The sequence below is a fragment of the Raphanus sativus genome, chromosome 5, assembly GCF_000801105.2.
Source record: "Raphanus sativus cultivar WK10039 chromosome 5, ASM80110v3, whole genome shotgun sequence".
Classification (NCBI taxonomy): Eukaryota; Viridiplantae; Streptophyta; class Magnoliopsida; order Brassicales; family Brassicaceae; genus Raphanus; species Raphanus sativus.
In genome coordinates this window covers 8,262,581-8,285,904 of record NC_079515.1, presented here as the reverse complement: position 1 = coordinate 8,285,904, position 23,324 = coordinate 8,262,581, and the positions used below count along the sequence as shown (strand labels likewise).

The following is a 23,324-nucleotide window of genomic DNA, read 5'->3' as shown; positions in this document are numbered from 1 at the left end:
ACAATCGAAAGGAAAATTATTAAAATAAGTTCAAGAAATTAATGGAATTACTAATCGTTGTTGGCATCTTAAGGTAACTTAAATGGATGTAAGTATGCTTTACTTAAATAATTGAAATATTAATAATACTGTCTTATTAAAATAAGCTTGAAATTATCCTCAAAGATGATTCATTCACAGCATTTGTAACCACATTCAACAAAGACATGAACATAATTTTGTGTAAACCAGCAACTAACTTGATTATATTTCAGGTAGGTCTATTATTTATAATTATTTGTAATTTATAGTGTATAAACTAAGACTATATTTTAAAAATTCCTCAATGCAGGAACAATCAATAAATGATTCAAGTGATAATGCAGTTTTCAAATTCAATGCGAAAATCACATCCTTTAATTATAAGTTAACTTAGTTGGATAAATAGTTACATAAATCATTTGCAATCCAATTAATATGGAAGATGTACAATACAATTGAAAAAAAATTTATGCTTTTAATTAATGATTAATATACAAACTTTGGTATTTAATTTTAAAGACATACAAAAATATTATAAAGGATGTTATAAAAGAGATTATCAATAAATTATATGGAAATGATCACGAGGTTTCAGGAAGTGAAAAGGTAAATTTTTCAGAAGGTAACCATACAAAAAAAGTTTTAGCAATGATTGCTATATATAATACAAATGGCAGATGAAAATTTAAATGCGATAAAAGAATCAACCAAATAAATATGAAAACTAAAACGGAAAATGAGAAAAAAATTGAAGATAAATATATTATTTAATATTACAATGCCACATCATAACTTATTTTTTTGCATTTCTCGTGCACACAATTTATTTAATATTCATACATTATATAAGTATTTGTTAGAAGAATAACTATTTATTCTAATATAATTACAATATTACACATCAATTTAATTTTTAACATTTCTTACAAAGTTAAATATAAAGTAATAATTAAATATGAAACAAAAAAATAAAAAATTCACTATTCCCGGGCGTCTATGCACGGGGTTGTTTTCTAGTGTATTGTAATGACATTTTTAAGATTTAAGGAAAAAATATTCTCTCATTTTCTTTCTTTTATTCTTCATTATCCAACAATATTTTCTCATTAAACATCTCTTATTCTCACAAATCTAACATGTTGCACATTGCAGGCTCACTTGAGTCTAGATTAGGATGACAAGAATTGTCGGAAACAACATCCAGCAATTGGATCTCAATAACACATGAGCTAAATATATATAACAAAAAACATATAAGGCTTGACAGATATCAAAGTCTTTCTGCACATTTTTTAAAAAAATGTACAACTTGAATGTATCTTCTACAAGAGAGCAAGAATCATTCGACAATAATCAAGTTTAGTTTCAAATCAGCAAAACAATGTTTAAGTCTACACATGAGCTAAATAGAAAAAAAAATGTTTTGTTAAACTACACAGAGAGAATGGACTAAAAATCCCGTAATTTCCTTTTGCCTCGTGCATGTACTGGACCTTTCTGAATCTGCACCGAACTCGGGACATAAGAGCACACAACCGGTGGCCAACATGTAGTTCTTCCACGAGCAACTATATTGGAGTAATTATTCTCTGCAATCATGTAAGCGCTGGTGAAGACATTATCATAAATCAATGCCACTTTCTTTTTCTCGTCGACCAAGAAAGAACTCCTATACGAAGGAAACCCCGAGAACATTCCCCTGAGCATGGACGGCTCCACATCAACTTTTAAGAAATTTCTCCACGACACCTCATTGGCCTCAATCTTTGTTGTAATCCGTATCTCAATCGTATTTGTATCCACGCGGGAAAATAACACTGCAAGCTGTTCTTCTCTAACAGCAGATAGGATCACAGTGTCTCCATTACGGTAGTTAGATTCCAGATCAAGGCAATGTCTAAATCTCTCACTTGTAAAATCAAAACAGATTAAAGATTCTCTATACTCTACTTCTCTTTCTCGAGCAACAAAGTAAGTATTACCTTTCAAAGACAAGCCCTCACGATAATCCAGTATAATCCAGTCAGAAGTGAGATCAAGAACCCTCCATGAATCAGATTTAAAATCGTATATGTCGTGCTCAGCAGTACCATCGTCATGATCCAAAAACCTCAAGATTTTGTGGTTGTTCTTGTTGTCGTATCCCATACAATACCTATAGCTACCCGAGATGGCTAATTTTCTTCTGGGTTTGATCCACCTGACTTGTCCCAAGTACGGGTTCCATACGACGGGATCATCAGGCTTCATCATTCTGCAATCGGTAAGGCATAACAATAAGCCATCACAATGATAGACTTCAAATACCTCGATTCGTTTAAGTATACCTATTAGCTCTGTCGATAGCTCAAATAAGCCACGTTTTTGCTTATGGATTCCATGGAGATCGACGCTCACTAAACGAACCCTAGAATCATACACCATGATCATCATGGTATCGTTAGCTGCTTTGCCACGGTGCTTCTTAGTAAAATTTTCATCTTTATATAAACCGTTCCATTGTTTGCAAGTGGATCTAGCCGCTCGCTGAGAAGTTAACGGAACCCTAGAGAGTATCTCCTCTATTAAATCTTGTGGAAGATCAGAGATTCTTGTCATTGTTTCAAGCCAAAAAAAAATTAGGGGTTTTTTATTTAACTTGCCCAGTAATCTTCTTACAAAGACAACTAAGTTATGTTACTATTTATGCGTCACAAAGAAGCATATTCCGCTTCAAATTTTCCTTTTCCTTCACAGATATGGTTTAAGAAGTTAATTTAAGCTAAAAAATTACAGGTTTTCAAAAACTAAAAATGGAAACAGCTTATTTGGTAGAATTCTTGATCTGATTTATTTTTCCTTTTCTCTTAATTTCCAAAACAGAGGAATCAGATGATCACGAATATTTGTTTCTTTTTATTCTAACATTACTATGTACAAAAACTCTAAAACTTAAGAGGTTAATACAGATTTTTCAGTAGTCGTTTTAGTCTACTTCTTCTCTAAGTAATCATATAAAAATGTATGCAGAATCTCAAACGCATCAAACCAATACCTTTTCATTCTAGAGAACTTCTCTGTAATCGTTCATCATCTCTTTTAGGGATTGGTTATTGCAACTGCATGTTGTGTACGCTTTCGACATAACCTTTATACTCAAAAAGAACTAGTTTGAGAACTAACCTCAGTGATTCTCTTTGCTCATAAAGCATAGCATAATTCAGCTATGATGTGGGTAGTTAAGTTCTTAAATATGTATCAAGAACACCAGAAAAGACAAACATATATAGTAACAGAATACTAATGAAACCATTTGAAGAATTCATTTAAGCAAGAGACAACCCAAAGAATGCCCACAAGAAACAACCACTTAGCAATCATCAATTTTCTTCCTTCTTGAAACCTCATAGAAAACATGCTAACACGTCTATTGCCTCAAATTGAAGAATGTATAAATTGAGATGGTGAAAAAAAAACAGTAGTGGAATCTCAACAACACACATGACCTCACTGACAACAAAACAACTTGCCATATGTATTTTCTTGAGTGTGTTTCCGAGATCCACTTCTCTGCAAACTCAAATCCTCTCCATTCACATAGGCTGTGTTATTGGTCATCTTCTCTTCATATATTATATCACAACCAACTGCCACTTTCTTCTCATCCTCAACATCAACGAAGAAACTCTCATATCCATGACCAACTTCATGACTAGAATAACCTTGTTTTTTTTTTTAGAATAACCTTGTTCTCTAGTCAAACTTCTCATATCCTCTCCTTAGAACTTGTTCCACAACACTTTGTTAGGCTCAATCTTGAATATGAAAATTAAAATTCATATGGAATAGGTTATAAAATCTTGAGAACATTTAGATTTGAAACGAAAAATTAAAATTGATTTTTTCTCTAAAGTTAAGATATTTTAAAATGGTAAAATGACATATACAATGTTATAATAAATTATTTCCAGAAGTTCAAGTTCAAAAACTTTATAGCCCTATTAGACTCGGACTGTACTTTTTAGAGTACTGTATATGCTGCTTAAAATATTTTTATGGGTTTTACGAGTTTCGAGCTTAATCAGGCCAGACCGATCCGTTTAACATCCCTAGGGCCGGCCAATACAATAGCCAAGTTATAAGTTGCCTTATTTTTATCAACCCAAATGAAGAGAAGCGATGGTTGTTGCAGGAAAAGACAAAAGAGAGATAGAAGCAAAATAGTTTGACGAAGTCTGCGATAGATGGCGTAGTAGTGTAATAGCACGAGCCATGTGGCGTCTTTAATGTACTTACCCCACAACAAAAAATGATTCTACAAGATTCTTCAAATCCAACGTCACATCCAATATTGAATCTGAGAAGGAAAGCTGAATCTTTACAATCAATTCTCATCTTCTTTCTCTCCATCTATTTCTGTGGTTCATCACACAAACAGAGAGAGAGATTCCTTTGAAGGTTAGATTCTCCACTTGAAACCCATATTTTTAGTTGGACTCTGTTTTGCCAATCCTCTGTTTCCTGAACAGAGTATCTTAAAGGCCCCTGCTTTGTTTCACTTTCTCCACAAAGGCTTCATTTTTATAGAATAACTCTCCAAATTTTTCATCACAGAAAGACAAAGAGAGATAACTTTCAAGGTTATATTCTCGACTTTTGAAATCCATCGGTTTAATTTGACTCTGTTTTTGCCAATCCTCTGTTTTTTTAGCAGAGTTTTTCAAAGGTCTTGTTTTGTTATATTTTTTCCTGTAGAGGTTTCATTTTCAAGAATAAACTCTCCAAAGTTTTCATCTCTTTGTTTTTTTCCCCCCCACAGAATCACCGAGACTTGTTAAGACAAATCTGCAGGTGGTGCTTGTCTGATGGGTGAAGAGACAATCGCAAACGATGAAAATGTTGCCAAGACAAAACCAAGCCCAAAGCTGACACTATTGCCTCTAGTGTTTCTGATATTCTATGAAGTTTCTGGTGGCCCTTTTGGTGTGGAGGACTCTGTTAAATCAGGTGGTGGTCCTCTCTTAGCCCTTCTAGGCTTCCTAATCTTCCCTCTCATTTGGAGCATACCCGAAGCTCTGATCACAGCAGAGCTCGCCACAAGCTTCCCGGAGAACGGTGGCTACGTGGTTTGGATCTCTTCAGCGTTTGGTCCCTTCTGGGGATTCCAAGAAGGGTTTTGGAAATGGTTCAGTGGTGTTATGGACAATGCTCTCTACCCTGTTCTGTTTCTTGATTACCTGAAACATTCCTTCCCTGTTTTGAACCATGTAGCTGCTCGCGTCCCTGCTCTGTTAGGCATTACCTTCTCACTGACGTATCTGAACTACAGAGGGTTGCATATTGTCGGCTTTTCAGCTGTCCTGTTAGCTGTTTTATCGCTCTGTCCTTTTCTTGTAATGGCTTTGCTTGCTGTTCCTAGGATCAAGCCTAAGCGTTGGCTCTTTGTGGATTTCAAGAAAGTTAACTGGAGAGGGTACTTCAATACAATGTTTTGGAATCTGAACTATTGGGACAAGGCTAGTACTCTTGCAGGAGAAGTTGAGAGCCCTGGGGAGACGTTTCCAAAGGCTTTGTTTGGAGCGGTTTTGTTGGTCATGGGGTCGTATTTGATCCCACTTATGGCTGGGACTGGAGCTTTGAGCGAGTCTTCTTCAGGTGAGTGGAGTGATGGGTATTTTGCTGAGGTTGGAATGCTTATTGGAGGTGTTTGGCTCAAGGGTTGGATACAAGCTGCTGCTGCTATGTCGAATCTTGGATTGTTTGAAGCTGAGATGAGTAGTGATGCGTTCCAGCTTCTTGGTATGAGCGAGATTGGGATGCTCCCTGCGTTTTTCGCCCAGAGGTTAGTTTCTTAGTACGCAAGTTTTAGGTTATGAATCATCCTTAGCGTTGGGCATTTGGGTTTCTTGTACGGATCGGGCTATTCGGGCTGGTGTATATAGAACCCATTTAGGAACCCGACATCTTTTTGATTGGATTGCTTCGGTCGGACTAGGATTGGGTTTCTATTTTTGTCCAAAAGCCAAAACATAACCGGACTATAAATGGTTCCGGTTTAAAAATCGAAAGAAAACCAAAAAACCAGAAAACCCTAGTAAAACCAGAAACTTTAGGTAATTCATTTTTTTAATAATTATCTATTTATAAATGGTATTTTATATAATTATTTTAAAATTATTAAATAACTAATTTTTTTTTTGATTTTTTTGAAACACAAATAACTAATATATTTTAATTATATTTAATATATTTGGGTTTCGTTCGGTTTTCAATTCGGTTTTGGCTTTTTTGGTTCAGACAAATAGGAACCGTTTGTATTTTTGTAATTTTCAGTCCGGTTTCTGTCTTGGTTTTTTGTTTGTTTTCGGTTTGGTTTTTCGGTTTTCTTCACTTGAAATATGACTAGGGATGAGAACCAGAGAACGCTCTCCACCAAGACTACCATGGATGATATGCCAGGACTAATCATGCCTTTGTAGAACTCGGTTTAACGTTGTTTGTGTGTTGCTGCAGGTCGAAGTATGGAACACCAACGATTAGTATTCTGTGCTCAGCTACAGGAGTTATATTCTTGTCGTGGTTGAGCTTTCAAGAGATCATAGAGTTTCTGAATTTCTTGTACGCGTTAGGAATGCTTCTTGAGTTTGCAGCCTTTGTGAAGCTAAGGATCAAGAAACCGGATCTTAATCGACCTTATAGAGTCCCCTTAAACACCTTTGGAACTTTGATACTGTGTTTGCCTCCTTCCTTGCTTGTGGTTCTTGTGATGGTTTTGGCCGCCCCAAAGACGTTTTTAATCAGCGGTGTAATCATTGTTGTTGGGTTCTGCTTGTACCCGTTCTTAGAACTCGTGAAGGAGAAACGATGGGCGAGATTCATCCCAGAGGAAGGAAGACCAGTTTCAGGAGAACATGGAGACGAGTCTTCTGCTAGTCTTCTCCGATGATCTCAAAAGACAGATCAACAGAAACTATTTTGCATAGGTCTTATAAAGAGACATGAAAACTTTGTCTTGTATAGTATGTAAGAATTCAGTTTATTTATGTCTTGTTCAGCTTTTGGCTTAGAGTACATGAAAGTTTATGTGTGGAATTGTCTAAGATTATAGTATGATTATGTATGTAGTTATTGATTAAAGTACACATTTTCTTTTACTGTCAACATTTTCGTCAAGTCTTCTTATATCTTCTTTACTTATTGGCCTCTTTGTTTAGATTGGAGACATGTTTTCTTTACCATATAGTAATAGTTATCCAAATCTTAGACGGTATGAGACAGATTGTATGTCTTGAGATCATGAAAAGTATCACTTAAGAACCACAAGTGGTTACCTCATTCATTCATATTTACTATTATTCAGCCACAAGTGGAATCACAGCACCAGTTACAAACTTCATTCGACCAAAATGTTCTATATCAAATCTAACTAGACTCGTTTCGCTCGCCCACTTAGTCAACACCATCCGCAAACTTTGCTCGGAAAATTTTACAATATCAAGCCCCGTTTTCTGCTGATGATGTTAATCACTCGAATATAAGTTCACCTAGTTGCCTAGGATGCCAGTAGCTGGATTATGAGAATCTCTTCAAGCTCGTAACTTAAACCGTCCATCAAGCTCAACAGAGCTGAATGAGTAGAGAAATAGCAAACCTTACGAAGTGCCATCAAAACCTCAGAACCGCAACAGCGGAGGGAGCAAGAAGCCTAGGCCGAGGGACAAAGCTTAAACATACGAAACCAACCCTCCTAACAAACTGGTTGCAGTGGAGGCGACACCAGAACAAATTCAATACCCTGTAAAGAAAATAAAGATTAGCCTACACAGAAGACCAAGAAGCCTCCTCCACACTCGGATGACTAAACTCCGCCCAGGCCTCCCTGCCTTTTGCTACCCAAATACTCAAACGATCAAGCAGAAAGGCGACCTGGTCCGAACTTAAAGAACCTAATTCTACCCTTTTTTGAACTGCTCGGACACTCCATGCTGGAGACACACAAGGCGACCGATAGATAGGGAGAAGATAGCAAGATCACTCGCGATATGTTCTAAATGTTGTGCCAGACATGAGAACGGATCTTCAAGGAGAGAGCAACCACAAGAGACGACGAGAACACTGCTATAGAAGACAGTTCCTCAAACGACGCCGAAGTTGCAGATACCAAACAACAAAGACACCCGTGAAACCGTGGATGCACTGGCAGAGAAGAACCGCCGCCTCTCCTAATCAGACAAACAAACGAAGACACCCAGCACCGCCAAGAGAGAAAGCTTCACGACCCACTCCATTTCGAGTAAGACACCTCGAGAAATAACTAGCACAGTAGGAACATGGAGAAATAACCCTCTGGCGGTGGAGCAAACGCGCACCGGCCAACCGCCGATGTCTCCACGTGTCGGAGCAAATGCTCAAAGTTTGAAGAGAGAGGTTAGAGAGATTGGGGAAAAGTAACTTAGAAAGAGTGATCATATAACTTTGTTTTAGTGTACAAAGTTTGTTAGGTTACGTCATTCATTGTCTACTATGTTTGCACTTTGTAGTGAATATGATTCAGAACATGAAGCTGCAAGTAAACTGCAGTGTTTAGAAAGAATCTACATATTTACCCTGTTTTTCTCGCTTTACTGCTGTTCTGAGTTTGTAATCTCGTGTGTGCGGGGGTGCATGATGGAGATAGAGACATAGACTGAGTTTTACTTCACCGCTAAACCTGATTTTTGAATAATTTTTTTGTTAAAAAGCGATGGTCTTTTTTCATAAGAAAATATTGTATGAACCTTATTTCGCTACAACGGAGACAACTGATATTTATAAAAATAATATGGAGAAGTGCTTTTATATGCTTGTTCCAAAGAACGCTAATGATAAAACGTACAACAGAAGCATTGATTCAAAATAATAAATTTTGATCAACCATTAAGACAAAGTCAATGACAACAATTTTATCATCAATGGCAAAAATATTTTTGAATTATAAAATTAATTTGAATTTGACCCAAAGCATTATTAGGGTAATAGACTAACTGTCTATTTATCAAATTAACTTTTAATTCCAAACCAGTCTATTCCAAATTTTATTTAGTTAACTCGGTTTAGTGTACACACATTTTAATCGAATATATCTTTCCACCAATATACCATAGTATATTTATATGGTCATGATCCATTTTATTACTTCTCCATATATAAACAAGAAAACTATCATCTGGTATTTTTATGTGGGACATTTACTAATCTCAAGCAAAGTCAAATTGTCGAGCTTTACAAGCTTTCCAAGTTAATGATTTTGGACTAATATTTTTTATTCAAACGAACTTTGTTTTTTGACATATGAATACACTATTTCATAGTGTTTGTCAAACATTAGGTTATTCCGACGAACGTCTTCGTCCGGAAATTTATCAAAAAAATGATCTAAAACTATCTCGTTAAAAACGAGTTCCAACAGATATTACATCGATAATTTTACAGTTCATTTTGTCATGAAGATTCACGTATGATGATTTTTTTTACACTTTTGATGAATAGTTTATATAAATATATTTTATTAATTTGTGTGCTATTTTTCTTTAAAACTCAAAATCCAAACTTAGTATAGAATCTTTAATAAATCTGTAGTCGTAGATTAAGGGTACTCCACTGTAGATTAAGGGTACTCCACTGTTTAAACTCGGTTCTAAAAAAATGATTTTTTGTAATAAGTTTTTGATATTCTAACAACTTATGTTAAAAAATAATCATAAAATTTAAAGCATTTATCTACCCTACCATAAGGTAAATCCGTCGCTATTCCTCCAATATGAAAAAAATTATGCATCATTTTCATACCGGTGACATCTTCGATTAGATTATATATAAATTTTCGTTTTCTGAAAATATAGAAAAAAAAAGAATTTGTTTTCCAATATCTGCCGGAAAAGGACCAAGCCATAACAGATGAGAAGTTATGACTACTCCATTTCCTGATTTAATATCAGAGTTTTGTTCATTTTCTGTATCTTTTGGCGAATTGAAGTTTGTTGTAAAACTATGATATTTGATTATCCTTGTTTCCTAATTTTTCATATGTTCATTCCATTTTATGTTTTATAAACCATGATCCTATTTTTTAAAACTAAAGTTAGACTTTTCACTTGAGAGGTTCTAAATTAAAGATTTATATCACATCGACTGAAAAAAAAAGGGAAAACGAGGATAAGAACTTTTTTTGGCAGATTCCCACCTGAGGTTTTCACTTTTCAGAGGTTCTTTACACCAATTATGAAAAGGCATATTTTCTTATAAGCAGCAGTATTAAGATGGGTCACTTCATAAAAATAGGCCTGTCAAAATGGATCGACCCTTGGGTCGATGGCACCTTATAACAGAGGGAAACATGCTAGATCGAGTACACTCAATTGGCATGATAAATTTCCCAAGACATCAGTTCGAATCAAAACAAGACGAACACAGTTAGCTCAGTGTAACGTATCAAGATTTTTTTTTTTGACTAACGTATCAAGATTTTGATGAACAGATCACGTTCATATAAACTATATGATCTAGATGGTCTTTTGTATTCTATTTTTACCAGATAAATTTCCCTACCCCCACAAATCGTATTTTAATGTAGGAATCATAAGCTATAAGAACCAATTACATCAAGTAAGAAAATTGACATCATTTTACTAAAACTTGACAAAAGAAAGGATTTGTTGAACTGAACTTGTCTCGAAAAAAACAGTCTCATCTTCTTTTAACAAACAATATCTTCCATTGGATTTCGCATTTTTCCATATGAAGCTATACAATGTGTACAATGGAATATATGCTAAGTTTTCTGTTTAAAAAGGTTGCAACCAAATGAAGTAGTTTATACCTTTATAATGAAATAGATGCATATGTTAGTTTGTAAAATTTGAAAGAAGATTCCATGTTGAAAGTTTTGGAAGTTAAGTAAAGAAAAACAAAACAACTTATGAAACAACAATTTAAATTACAAAAGTACAGACGTATTGAAACAAAACTTTGAGCACCCGAATTTATTGGGTTATTTATTAAGGGCAATTTTAGTCTCTTAGCTAGGTCTTCATATTAGTATCAAGTTTTCATTATAAAAAGCATTACATCTGTGTTCCAAAAAAAAGCATTGCATCTACAACACGTGAACGTGAATTGAAATATATGCTTCTTGCAAAGTATCACCATCCTACATCATAATCCCATCATCAAATTCGGAACTTCTTTATAACTAACGGTACTCATTAATCAACATTAATTTATTTATTGTGATCAAATAATAACACTTTTGTACTTTGATATTCTTGAAGACTTCTTAGGTGAAGTTCTTCAGCTTTTTTAATCATCTTTGTACTCCCTCCATTTCTAATCGTCAGTAGTTTTACTTAAAAACACAAATATTTAGAAAGTTCTTAATTTTTTTTTAAACAATATTATTTAATTAATTAATTTAACCAATTGTAAAAAAATCTAAAATTATTTTAATGGTCACCCAATATCCAATAAATGAAAAAGATGCATTGAAATATATAAACTACTTGTATTATGAAACAAATTTCTTTTGTTAAAACTACTTACAGCTAACTGTATAGTGAACCCATTAAACTATTCACAAATGCCATATATTAAAAACTCGATTCAAACGGCAAGATATTGAGATTTCACATACTCATACATGATGCACCCATAATCTACAGCTAACTACCATGCATATTTCTGGAATCTGAAACCCAAATCTCTATCTACCACACTCGATCGATGATAGTTTATCGACACGTCAAATTCTTTTGAATTAATTACAAGTTATTTGTCCTCTTCTTATTCCCCCCCCCCTCCCCCCTCTTTCAGATTCTCTATCCGTGCAGTTTCTAGTGGTATATATATATAGCAACTATAGAAGAGACCAAATATATTTCAGAACACAAGCTCGAGTCATATATTGAAAGCAATATACTTGTACCGATATACAAGTTTATATAGGGTAAATAGATAATTCCATATATACATAACAAAAATTTACAAGAAAAAACTAGTTTGTGTCTTTGTTTTACGTTCGTGGGTTCACATACACAGTTGATGGGAAGAACTGTGATCACCAAAGCACCAAAGCTTTTCTTAAGGTCAACGCCACAACTTTCTCATCATTCTTCTTTTATTTTCACATATCAAATTCTATTAGCCACGTATACATCACAAAGGCTGAAAACAACCCCCAAATAAATCATCTTGTTAATTGCTTAATCAGTAAACTATAAATTTTTCATATTTTGTGTTCAAAACCTTCTTATCGTCATAACTTTTACAAAAAAAAAATTTGTAAACTAAACTTTTTTGAAATTAATATAGTTATGGCCCATAGTAGACACGGACAAAATACTCGAAACCCGATATTAAAACCGAACCTGAATCCGTATCCGATTCGAGCTGTTATAAAATAAATGTTTATACAAATACTTTTCAAGATCTAGCTTTTATAAAAAATTTAACTAGTAGCTAGGGTGGGTGTTCGAGGAAAAGCTACATAGGTAGTAATTAAAATGTGTGATCAATATGTGAAGTATAGACAACTTTGAGGTCATTTGTGAAAAAAAAAAAAAAGAAGTAACTATAGTTTTATGCTACCAATATAGGAGTTGGAAGCAAGTTTATGGACGAGCAGGGATAAGCAGCAAAGCTGCAAAACCAAATCCTATGGTAGTCGACTACTCTGAAGACATTTCCGATCATAGAGTAGAGATCAACTGTGGCGGCGAAGAGGAGTGGATCCCACACCCACGTACCGGAATATTCTTTCCGCCACGACATGAGTCGGTGATGGACGGTGTCCCTGACGGTGCAGCTTCCTTTGACATGACGTTTTGGCTTAGGAACGTAGACGGTGTGGACAAACCTGAGCCTGCTTATCATTTTCCTAACTGAAAATGCTACAATGATCGAGTTATGTAAGAAATTATAATGGGACTATACTATGTAACTATAGCAAAATAATCTCATTCCTGATGAATGGTTTGTACGCAACTTTGATTATGATACTTTCGTATGATGCATCTATCTTATTAAAATAGAAACATTACAACTTCTTCTAGATGGATTTTAAAGGTAGACCTCTTATATTTAAATTAAACATCATCCCTTATTTATAATATATACCATATACGGTTTCCATATATTATTACATATGGATTTAATACGTACCATTATTACATGTCGATTTATATACTAAGAATATAATATGTACCATTGCTCTGAAACTAAATCTTACAATTATATTGCAATTATACATAATTCACATGTTTGTCCATATTGCAATTATATATAATATATAGATATAATATATAGATACCATTCCTATGAAATACGTACCATTCATCTGTTTGTCCATATTGAAATTATATATAATATATATATAGTAAGAATACTAAGATACATATGAATCATCACATACATAGAAATTAGATACTAATATATCAGATCAACTCAAATGTGCAACCATAATCCCTGCCATGATCATATAAAAATTAGACATAGTATTTGTAATAAAACCATCATGCTCACACTCATCCAGCTTCTTAAGATTGGTCCACATTGCAATTATATATAATTCATCTGTTTGTCCATATTGCAATTATATATAATTCATCTTAAGATTGGTCCATATTGTTCCTTTAAAAAATTGAATCTCTCAATTCTAAAATATACACTAAATAATCTTTTATAGCAAACCATTTCTCCAAGTTGATTTAACATGCCTACAATATCAGATTTAATAATATCGCAAGTTTTAAAATCAGTTATTGGAAATAATCTTCTCCAAGTTTATTCTATCAAACCTAAAATCTAGGAAACAATAAAATCGATGTTCTTAGTATTTACTATGGTTAATGTAATTGATTATCAGATATTCCTTTCTTTTAAACATACAGTCAATATTCTTTTATAGAAAAACCCTTCTCCAAGTTGTTTAAATAATCAGTTATGGAAAATCTCCTTCTCCAAGTATATTTTATCCAAGCGAAAATCTAGGAGTCGATCAAATTGTGATATTTTTATTTATTATGGTTGATTTAATTGAATGTGAAATATTCTTTTTCACCTCACAAAAATTTGTCTATAAATACTCGACTTCTTATTCACCATACGACATTCACAAAAACTCCCAAATAAACACAATGTCGAAACCTAGCACTTTAGTTATGATAGATGGTGTGAAACCTTTAAGAAACAATTGGAAAATTCAAGTTAAAGTTCTTCATTGTTGGAAACAAAACACCGGTTTTAGAGACGACACATTTGAGTGCATGCTCTCAGATGAATCTGTACTTGCATTTGTTTCAGCTTTTATAAGTTTTTTTCTATTCTATTGGTTTATAAATCTGTTTCTTTTTTTTTGTTTTATATGGTGTAAAGATTGCAGCAGCGTGCCAAAGGAATCACATTAGTACACATTGTTTATTTAAACACATTTAAACACATTTTTATTTCTCAAAATTTAAAATTAATACACATAGCAATCATGTATAACATTTAGTACGAACAAAGATAAAAAAAATTAACACCCGCTCGGTCGAGCGGGTCAAGATCTAGTGATTGGTTAAATAAGAATACATAATTAATATATTTGTTGCGATCTGATCATTTTATGTGTGCTAGTTTGTGCAACTACTAGATTATGGATGTATGATGTATCGTGTATGTGTATGTGATCTGACTTTAGTTTAATTTTAATGTTATATTTTATTATTGAATATAAAAATATGGCATTGATGTAATAATTTACATAGAGAAAGGTAAATTTATTTTCCTTCTGCAGCTTACATGAATTACTATGTTCTTAACAGGTTTATTAGTTTGATTACCGCCTGACCTGACTCTGTGACCCCATTCTTTACCTTTTGAAACTACTCATAATTTTATCAAGGTTACGTAACAAAGTTTCAGCTCCCTTAAAGACCGATATTTCATCCAAGAAAGACCGCAATTTTACAAGGAATGCAATAAGAATCCACAAGCTCTGGACGTAACAAACAGTTTACAAATACAGGAAGTTAGCTCAGCTGAATTGTAAACTCCAGCACGAGAGTGTGTGGCAATACGCTTAATTGCGAACTCTCTAGCAACAAAAACGGTTTAGTGCCAGCACGAGAGGTATGTGTTTCACTTTCACAAAAAAAGGAGCTACAGGTATGTAGCTCAGCAGAAGTACCCTGCACCGACAAGAATCCACAAGATGCTTATATTAGTGGTTTAAAGCTGGACATTGAGACGAGAGAATGTATCTTTTGTTTTGGAGAGTCTGGCGAATTGCGAAACGTGTAAACAAGCCATATTCTACCATTTAGCTTGCTTTGATCCTCGGCTTAAGATTCATGGATATTAATTGCCCTTACTTCCGTAGTTTTGGTTTGAACACTATCTGCTGTAGTCCGTTTTCATAGTTTTGAGACATAATATAACTTTTGAATCATTCTGCTATAAAACCATTTTTACCTAATATTATTTGATAAAATTAATTGAAAATACTATATGATAATAGTTCAAATGCTTTGAATGCATAAAACAGTTCATGAAATATGACCATTCGATAGTGAACAGTCATAGCTTGGGAACGGCCACCTTATGATTATCATCCGCACATGGCTATTTATACTTTCGTTTGTTATTTTCAACTTTGTATATTTCCTATTTAATCAGAAAATTGTATAACTTGATTTTATTTCCTCTTGTATATAGTTTCTTGTACACCCACTCCTACAATCCCAAGGCCACTTCTGTTCCACGCGAGGTAAGCAGTCAAAAACAAAAATATTATGACCGAACTTCTCTTAAGCGACGTCCTTATAGATTATAGTAAGGGTATGAAAGTATATAAATCTTTTGAATGGGATGTTATGAAGGAATCATATTGTTAACATACGACTAAAATGTTGCATCTTATAAATAAATGCAGTGGCCATACTAGTTCGGCTTATTATGAACGATCTTTTGTTGTAGGGTAACAATGCTACTTGGTCTAAAAGTATAATCAAAATATAAGTCTGATAGGTGGTGCCGGCCGGTGGGTACTCTCCTAAGTGCAACCCAAAAAAACGAAGAGTTTAAAGAAAGATTATTCAACGAACTGGGTTGCCCTTAAATATGGGTAATATTACAAGTCTTCAGGGAAATAAATTCTACAACATAACTGTCAACTCCTCAGAATGGCAGTATACACATCAATGAATGACTGAAACCCACCCATTTCGTTTAAAATGTTTTTCTATGTACAATCACTTCCCAATCCTTGCCGACATTTTGTTCAGTTTAACGTGTGGTTAAAGCTAGCACAAGTACATTTTAGTCTTAAAGTGCTTCACAAGTTTAGGGTGTCCATTTTTTTATATCTCAAGTCTTAACTTCATCTCAAACATTTTCTTCTCTGGGCCATGAATACAAAAATGAAGCAGAAGCTCATGATCAGTTGATCATATGTATTTCTAAGTTCTAATTAAGTAACCTTATGTATTGCGAATTATTATAGTGAACTGTGAAAACGACCAATTAAATAAACACCATTACCATAACATGAACTACTTTTTTTAAACCATGTTTTATGGTGAACACTTAATTAATGATAAAGATTTCCTTTCACACTTTAAAGTGAGTTATATTCCTTAACTAAGATCGAAACCACTTCAGCTATGAATGTGATCTTCATCTTCTTGGACAAGTGATCAGTTATATTCTTAAATTACGAACACTAAAGTGATAACAGACTAATTTGCTCAGAGATAGTACTGTTAGTTCACATCAATAAGTAAAAAAAAATACTCATCTAGTTTTAACGAATTTAATTTGCTGGTTAAACTTAAAAAGGAACAGAATCCAAAGAGTTGGTGTGCAAAGGGTAAAAAGACAAATAAGAGCTGAGAGTAAAAGCAGTCAAAACACAGAGTGGTTTAGTGACAGTGAGGCAAAGCTTCTTACACATCCATGTCTCAGATCATATGCTCTAAAACCTTCCCACGTTCTTTCACATGCATGCTCTTCCATTTTTTTGTTTCTATTTATTTCTACATTATTATTCTATATATAGTAATGTGTTTTATTTCCTCGATTTTCTGTTGTCTTTACAGAAAAGTGTTGGGTTTTCCTATAATTCGTATAGGATCCAAGACTGGAACCAATCTTCTTTTTATTTTCCTTCTCATATGTATCGATTAATAAGTTTTTTGGAAATGATAATATTATTATAGAGTTAAAAACCCGTTAAAGGAAATACAATGTCAATTACAATCCAGATTTCAACCAAAATTTATCTAGATTCAAATATTCTAAAACGAACTTTGCATTAACCACCTAAATTAAACTGGCGCGCTCCGTTCGTATCTATTCCATAATCTCTAAATAACCAATTTCCGTTCTCAAACATTGTCGATAACCCCATAAAAGGTGGGTTTAACCTTGTTTCTTCGGATGTCGGTATTCCCTACACGACTAGAACCAGTCTTTGATATACCGTTGCTACTCCACAAAGCTAAATTGTCATTCTTTCAACCAATTTTGAACTTAATTCCGGCAATGGTATACCATTATTCATAGCCGTTGATATATATGATTTATTTATGATATATATGATTTATTTATTATACAATCAAATAAATTGCTTATATATATAAAGAGCTGATCTTATTAGTCGTTAGAATGGAGGTCGTTCATTTGATTGAAACCTTTTGGATTTTATTGAAAACCAAATCAAATTACATGGTACAAGTATAATAATTTATCGTTTCTTAATCCATAAAATAGTTGTGACTTTGTCCCTTGTATATATGTCGCTAGGTTTACAGACAACATATTAATAGTTAACTATTTTGCAAGATTTTAAGAACGTTATCTTTTGTATTTTGATAGTACAAGTAAAAGTTGGAATGTACAGTATGTTGTCTAGCCATCATTTAATGATGCAATGCCCTCAAAGTTTCGGTCTATTTGAACATTTGGATCATATATCATTAGCTTTTTAAAAAGTGTTTAGTACAAAGTAAAAACTACTTTGTTAAAAGGTTCAAATTAAAAACATGAGAGTGGTAACTTTTAATAGAGGTGGTCATGGAGTAACTATTGTGGATTTTGGTGGTATCCATAATCCACCGTTTAATTCGGATTTTGAATCAACTTTAATGAATATTTTGCTCAATTCTAACTTTTAACACTATTGGAGTATTTATGATGAAGTTAGAACAAATGTCCAAGGTTATTTGTGATTTGATCACATGCTTTTTGTAAGTACATATTAAAAAATAACGAGAATGTGTATTATGATCCAAACTAGATATTCTCAAATTTTCTTCTCCAAATCAGTGAAATACTATCATTGTTCTTGTAAATGTGAATATATTGTATAAATGCGTATGTCAACTAACCAATTCAATGTTATATCCCTTTTCAAATAATGATTTTACCACATAAGTATTCAAAATGTCAAATGCTAACACCCAGAGTGTTTAAAATGTCAAATGAAAAAAAGCGCTAAAATATTAGATTTTCTCCGTGACTTTTTCCTAACTTTCTAAAAACCATATGTAACTTTTTAGTCTTTACCAAAAGAGAAGAAAATGGCATATCTTATAAGCGAAGGGATTGCAAAATTTGGAACATGATGTGCCCACTACAAAAGGATACATATATTCAATTCAACAATCCTACTTGTTACATACATGAAAACACTAATAAATAATGGGAAATTTGGAGCCATATACATAGTAGAAAAATATCAACTCTATATCCATAACAAGCTGATAGATATGATATTTGTGTAATATTTGTCATATTGTCATTTAATGGGTTTTTTTTCTTTTTTCTTTTTTTCTTTTTTTTTATAATTATGGTTTCCTCTTCAATTTTTAATTGCTTTCAATTTCTGTAAAAACAATTATACAATTTTGTTGTTTAGATAATAAAAACAAGTCTTTTTTCTACACATAATATGTTTTGAAAATTTTAAAACAAACATATATTTTATAAATTTAATATACTATTTCATAATCTCAATTTTGAATCTATACTATTTTAAATTACAGTATAGTCTGATAAATTTCTTTTTCTCTTCTTTTGTAATTTATATCTCCTTCTCTGTCTCATGATTTTTCTTACTCCCTACTTGATCAGTTACACTGTTTTGTTCTCCAACACTGTCGCCACTCATCATCTCTCTATCTAAAAAAATTTTAGAGAATTTCATATATACAAAGTTTGTAGGAGTGTCGAGTATTTCATACTATAATATGTATAGCATAGTCACGAAATTGATAAATGTTTAGATTTAGGGTTTAAGGTTTAAGATTAGAGTTTGAGTTTAGGATATATGGTTTGGGTATATGGTTTGGGTTTAGGGTTCAGAGTTTGGGTTGATGGTTTAGAGTCTGGGTTTATGGTATATGATTTGGGTTTAGGGTTTGGGTTTAGAGTTTAATATTTGGGTTTAGGATTTAGTGTTTGGGTATATGGTTTGGGTTTAGGGTTTGGGTTTAAGGTATATGGTTTGGGTTTAGGGTTTAGTGTATATGGTTTGGGTATATAGTTTGGGTTTAGGGTATATAGTTTGGGTTTAGAGTATAGTGTACTCTTCACAAACCCTTCATCTTTTTTAGCTTTTTTATTTTTTCATTCTTTTCATAATGGTTTTTCTTCATTTTCTTCATAATGGTTGTTGTTATAAAATAATTGTTATGTACTATATACTAGATGAATATAGTATAGTATGATATTGAGCGTTGTGTTTATTATTTCTCACTCGCTGGAAAGGAGAGCGTTGTCTAATTTTATGCCAAATTGACACAACTTTTCACGCATGGCTATATTCTTTATATATGGTGTTGCTATGATTATTAAGCAAATTGACCCATAAATAATCCTTCTGTTTCAGAAAAGGTATGTTTTAACAAAAAAAAAATCAGAAGATATATATATTTTTTTAAATGTGATTTTTATCAATTAATAATAGAAACTATTAAATTGAAAAATATTAATTGTATTTTGTAAAGTTTTATTGGTTTTATAATATAGAAAATATAGAATTATAGAAAACTAAGCATTTATAACTAAGTTTTAATATGTTCTATTAAAATGTGTGGAAAAAAAATTAAAACATTTATTTTGAAATGGATGGAGTATATAATACATAAATTGCTTGTATTAATGCTAAAAATTTGAGAAATGAAAAGAAGAGTAGACAGTTGTGATCTGAAAAGAAAATCAAAAGAGGTCATTAATTTAACCAAAAGCAGAAAGTTAGTCCCCCAAACATTGAAAGAGCGTCAAAATGGACCCCCTTCATTTTCAAGATCTCATCCCCACAACATTCAATTCAATAAACCAAAATAAATATTCTAGGATTTAATGAAGGTTTAAGAAGTAAGTATCTTTCATTAAATATGACACAGTTTTCAACAGAAGTATATGATAAAACCAGTTGCACAGACTATTAGTATCTGGAATTTGATAAATAAAATTGTGGAAATAAGACTTTAGAGTGTGGATTGCCATAAATGTGGCCGTGTGTGTGTGAATGTGTGGACTCGACTCTCGAGGGGTCATCTTCTTCTTTCATTAGTTGCCAAACAAGTAGGAACAGAGTGTATGTTCATATTATTATTACCATGATTCATGATAAACACCAATTTTTCATATTATCTTGATGAATGTGAAACGTTATTTGGTTATATTCTCTTTAGCGTCTTTCTAGTTTTCACATTATATTCTTCACTTTCTGGTACAAGTGGATGGGATAATGGCATTAGCAAAAAACACTGAAGATAAGAAAAAGCAAAAAAAGAAAAAAAAATCTCCATAAATTGAAAACAAAAGATAAAAGATAAAAGATAAACAATATCAAGATTCTTCGTTAGAAGGTTGATTAAACACTTAAAGCTTTAAAGAAGCTGGAAGTAAAAGTAGCAGGCAATTCTCCTTCTCTTGCCTTCACCTTAACTCAAAATATCGAAGGTGAGAATTAAAGAAAAACCAAAAACTAAAACATAAGTAAAACCAAATCCAAACTCCATACCATTCTCCTGGGACTAGAGTGAGAAAAAAAAAATATCCGGTTTGAACCATGAATCTTTTGTTATGCTAATAAACCCGACTCCTAATCCGATAAAAAAAAAACTGCTATGAAGAGTTAGCTAGAGTTACCAGGCGTATAAACAAATTGCATCTGATAAATACTGCTACCTTCCAAAGGGTTGTACTAGCCATAAGCTCTCTTTTTTAAACGTTAGACATCAGAGTATGACACACAAAGCTTAGCGGTTAGGTTCAAAGCTCCCATTCTCCAAGGCTGCAACTTTGGCCCTGTGAGCAGCAGCATTGTTCTTCCCTCTTTCCTCTTGTGGGTACTCCGTTACAGAACCGGTCTTGAGATCAGCCGGTGGTATAAAGCAATCCAGAGACAGACCAGGAACATTAAACGCAACCTCCTCAATGGTCCAGCTCTCTTCCATCTTAGTCCTCGTGTGGCTCATCGCCTCTTCCCCAAACCTAAAAAGCGTCACAACCGAGTGTCCCGAGTGAGCGATCATGATCCCTTCCACCTGGCGGTAATCGTCTAGGGACGAGTTGTACGTTGTCTCCCAGAAAACAGTATCTCCACCGTTGGATTGGATCCTTGTCAGATGCGAGTCCTCGATGTGAACCAAGAGTCCTGTCTTCTGACTAAAGTAGCCAGAGAGGACATGCCTTATGATCTCAGCTGGTCCTTCACTCCTCGCTTTCAGCGTTTCAGGGTCAGTGCATAGCTTGAGAATGAAGCAATCTTCACCGTTCACATTCTTCTCTCCTATACACTTGGCCTCCGCAAACATAGCAGCAGTAGTCCTCGGATCTAGCCCCTGAGACCATTCACAAAACACACTAAGGATCGTTCTCTTGGATCTCTCGACCTAACTTAAGTTCCAAGAAAAGTGTGGATCTCTTTTTACCTGAAGTCCACGGCGGAGAGGTCTGACGGGTCCTTTAGCGGAGTGAGAACCAAGCCAAGGAGTGTGTCTCCACACGAGCTTCCCGTTACATCCAGCACGAACCTTATTACCACCAACAGAGAGCTCAACGTACCACATGTCCGGATCCATCTGCCAGAGAACGAAACCTCCGCTCTCAGCCTTCGACGGGTTCCGGTTCCTAACGGTTCTCGTGGCCGTCTCGAGCTCGGAAGTGATCATCTTGAGCTTCCCCATGGCGTACGCGTTCTTGACGGAGCTCTGTAGCTTCTGTCCCCCAGAAGCCGCCGTGTACTGCTGGAGAATGTACTGAGCAGATGATGTCTCCTGCAAAAACAAAAACAAAAAACGAAATGATGACGTGTCACTCTTGACCAAAAAAAAAACAAAGACCCTCTGACGGAGAAAGAGGCTTACGACCCTCTGAGAGAGAGAGAGAGAGGCTTACGATCGGAGTGTTTTTGATGCTGAGATGAGGGAGAGGATCAGAGGAGGAGACGTGGATGGGAGCAAGAGGAGCTCCCATGACTCCGAGGAGGAGCCTGAGATCGTTTCTCCGACAGACGGCCGTCGCGGCGACTGAAGGAGCGCGTGACAGCTGTCCCCTGACCCAGTGACCTAGACCCGACCCGAGGCGTTTCGAATCTCCTACATTCCCTCCTCCTCCTCCTCCTCCTACTCCTTCTTCTTCGTCTGGATCAGGACCTTCCATCACGGGTCTCAAGCTTCCGGATCTCCCGACCGAAAGCTCCGGCTGAGACAGACAGTACCCACCGGTGGAGTTCTTCTTCTTCCCCCATGAGAGAGCTTTCATCGGGGAGGTAGACCGAGCTGGACTAACTGAGCGTGACCTTGCCCTTGAACGCGACGGAGATAGACCTCTGAGAGCTGAGAAAAATCCTTGCTTTTTCTCCATTTCCTTCTTCGTAACAATACACACAGTTAAAGAGCACTCAGTGAGAGAAGAGAAAGTTTTGATTTTTTTTTTCTTTTTTTCCGAGTCTCTCGCAGTGTGACTCCGGAGAAAGAGAGAGTTCTGTTTATTTTAACAACGGAGAGAGAGGAAAGCGAGAAGACAGAGATCTCCGGGTGTGTTGAATGACCATTTTACCCTTTATTTGTTTTCGGAATCTCCAGTCGGGTAAGGACGCGCGCTATCTGGTGATTCACGCGCCTGGGGTATATATTCTTTCCAACCTGGCAACGCATGAGGGACACGTGGACGGAGAGAGATTGCGAGTGTTTTGATTTGACCGTACTCGCAGTAGTGTTGGAGTTTTGTGACGTTCGCGCCGTTAAGGATGGTGGACAATCTCTTTGATTCTTATTTTTTTTTAACAGTTTTCGTTA

General features: G+C 34.5%; 4 protein-coding genes across 9 annotated transcripts; 2 read left to right on the top strand and 2 right to left on the bottom strand.

Moving 5' to 3' along the window:
• Nucleotides 1-1,373: 1,373 nt before the first annotated feature.
• Nucleotides 1,374-2,659, bottom strand: LOC108834416 (putative F-box protein At3g19560). 3 transcript variants are annotated; one of them, XM_056986695.1, is made up of 2 exons: nt 2,349-2,488; nt 1,376-2,275 (listed from the first exon to the last, which is right to left on the bottom strand). In XM_056986695.1, exon 2 carries the CDS (start codon nt 2,272-2,274, stop codon nt 1,471-1,473), a length of 804 nt encoding a protein of 267 aa, XP_056842675.1. In that variant the 5' UTR covers nt 2,275; nt 2,349-2,488; the 3' UTR covers nt 1,376-1,470. The 3 variants fall into 3 exon arrangements, with proteins under 3 accessions (XP_018463251.1, XP_056842675.1, XP_056842676.1); XM_056986696.1 differs by having other exon boundaries at nt 1,734-1,930; nt 2,004-2,659; XM_018607749.2 differs by having other exon boundaries at nt 1,374-2,659.
• Nucleotides 2,660-4,310: 1,651 nt separating this feature from the next.
• On the top strand, nt 4,311-7,182 carry LOC108859057 (probable polyamine transporter At3g19553). Of its 4 annotated transcripts, none has more exons than XM_056986694.1 (3): nt 4,311-4,458; nt 4,852-5,842; nt 6,514-7,182. In XM_056986694.1, exons 2-3 carry the CDS (start codon nt 4,866-4,868, stop codon nt 6,944-6,946), a joined length of 1,410 nt encoding a protein of 469 aa, XP_056842674.1. In that variant the 5' UTR covers nt 4,311-4,458; nt 4,852-4,865; the 3' UTR covers nt 6,947-7,182. The 4 variants fall into 4 exon arrangements, with proteins under 4 accessions (XP_056842674.1, XP_056842672.1, XP_018488406.1 ...); XM_056986692.1 differs by having other exon boundaries at nt 4,322-4,640; XM_018632904.2 differs by having other exon boundaries at nt 4,322-4,640; nt 4,820-5,842.
• A 4,744-nt stretch (nt 7,183-11,926) lies between these two features.
• On the top strand, nt 11,927-13,057 carry LOC108860510 (uncharacterized). Its single transcript, XM_018634379.2, has 2 exons — nt 11,927-12,119; nt 12,630-13,057. Exons 1-2 carry the CDS (start codon nt 12,076-12,078, stop codon nt 12,916-12,918), a joined length of 333 nt encoding a protein of 110 aa, XP_018489881.1. The 5' UTR covers nt 11,927-12,075; the 3' UTR covers nt 12,919-13,057.
• A 7,962-nt stretch (nt 13,058-21,019) lies between these two features.
• On the bottom strand, nt 21,020-23,018 carry LOC108805371 (uncharacterized). Its single transcript, XM_018577393.2, has 3 exons — nt 22,423-23,018; nt 21,957-22,301; nt 21,020-21,866 (listed from the first exon to the last, which is right to left on the bottom strand). Exons 1-3 carry the CDS (start codon nt 22,888-22,890, stop codon nt 21,282-21,284), a joined length of 1,398 nt encoding a protein of 465 aa, XP_018432895.1. The 5' UTR covers nt 22,891-23,018; the 3' UTR covers nt 21,020-21,281.
• Nucleotides 23,019-23,324: the final 306 nt, after the last annotated feature.

Bases quoted from the DNA above. Each gene is read 5' to 3' on its own strand.
- LOC108834416 (XM_018607749.2), bottom strand. From the start codon at position 2,619: ATGACAAGAATCTCTGATCTTCCACAAGATTTAATAGAGGAGATACTC.
- LOC108859057 (XM_056986694.1), top strand. From the start codon at position 4,866: ATGGGTGAAGAGACAATCGCAAACGATGAAAATGTTGCCAAGACAAAA. The intron at 5,843-6,513 runs GTTAGTTTCTTA...GTGTTGCTGCAG, and splicing joins CCTGCGTTTTTCGCCCAGAG to GTCGAAGTATGGAACACCAA.
- LOC108860510 (XM_018634379.2), top strand. From the start codon at position 12,076: ATGGGAAGAACTGTGATCACCAAAGCACCAAAGCTTTTCTTAAG. The intron at 12,120-12,629 runs GTCAACGCCACA...CTACCAATATAG, and splicing joins GCACCAAAGCTTTTCTTAAG to GAGTTGGAAGCAAGTTTATG.
- LOC108805371 (XM_018577393.2), bottom strand. From the start codon at position 22,890: ATGGAGAAAAAGCAAGGATTTTTCTCAGCTCTCAGAGGTCTATCTCCG. The intron at 22,302-22,422 runs GTAAGCCTCTCT...TTGTTTTTGCAG, and splicing joins GCATCAAAAACACTCCGATC to GAGACATCATCTGCTCAGTA. The intron at 21,867-21,956 runs GTAAAAAGAGAT...GAATGGTCTCAG, and splicing joins CTCTCCGCCGTGGACTTCAG to GGGCTAGATCCGAGGACTAC.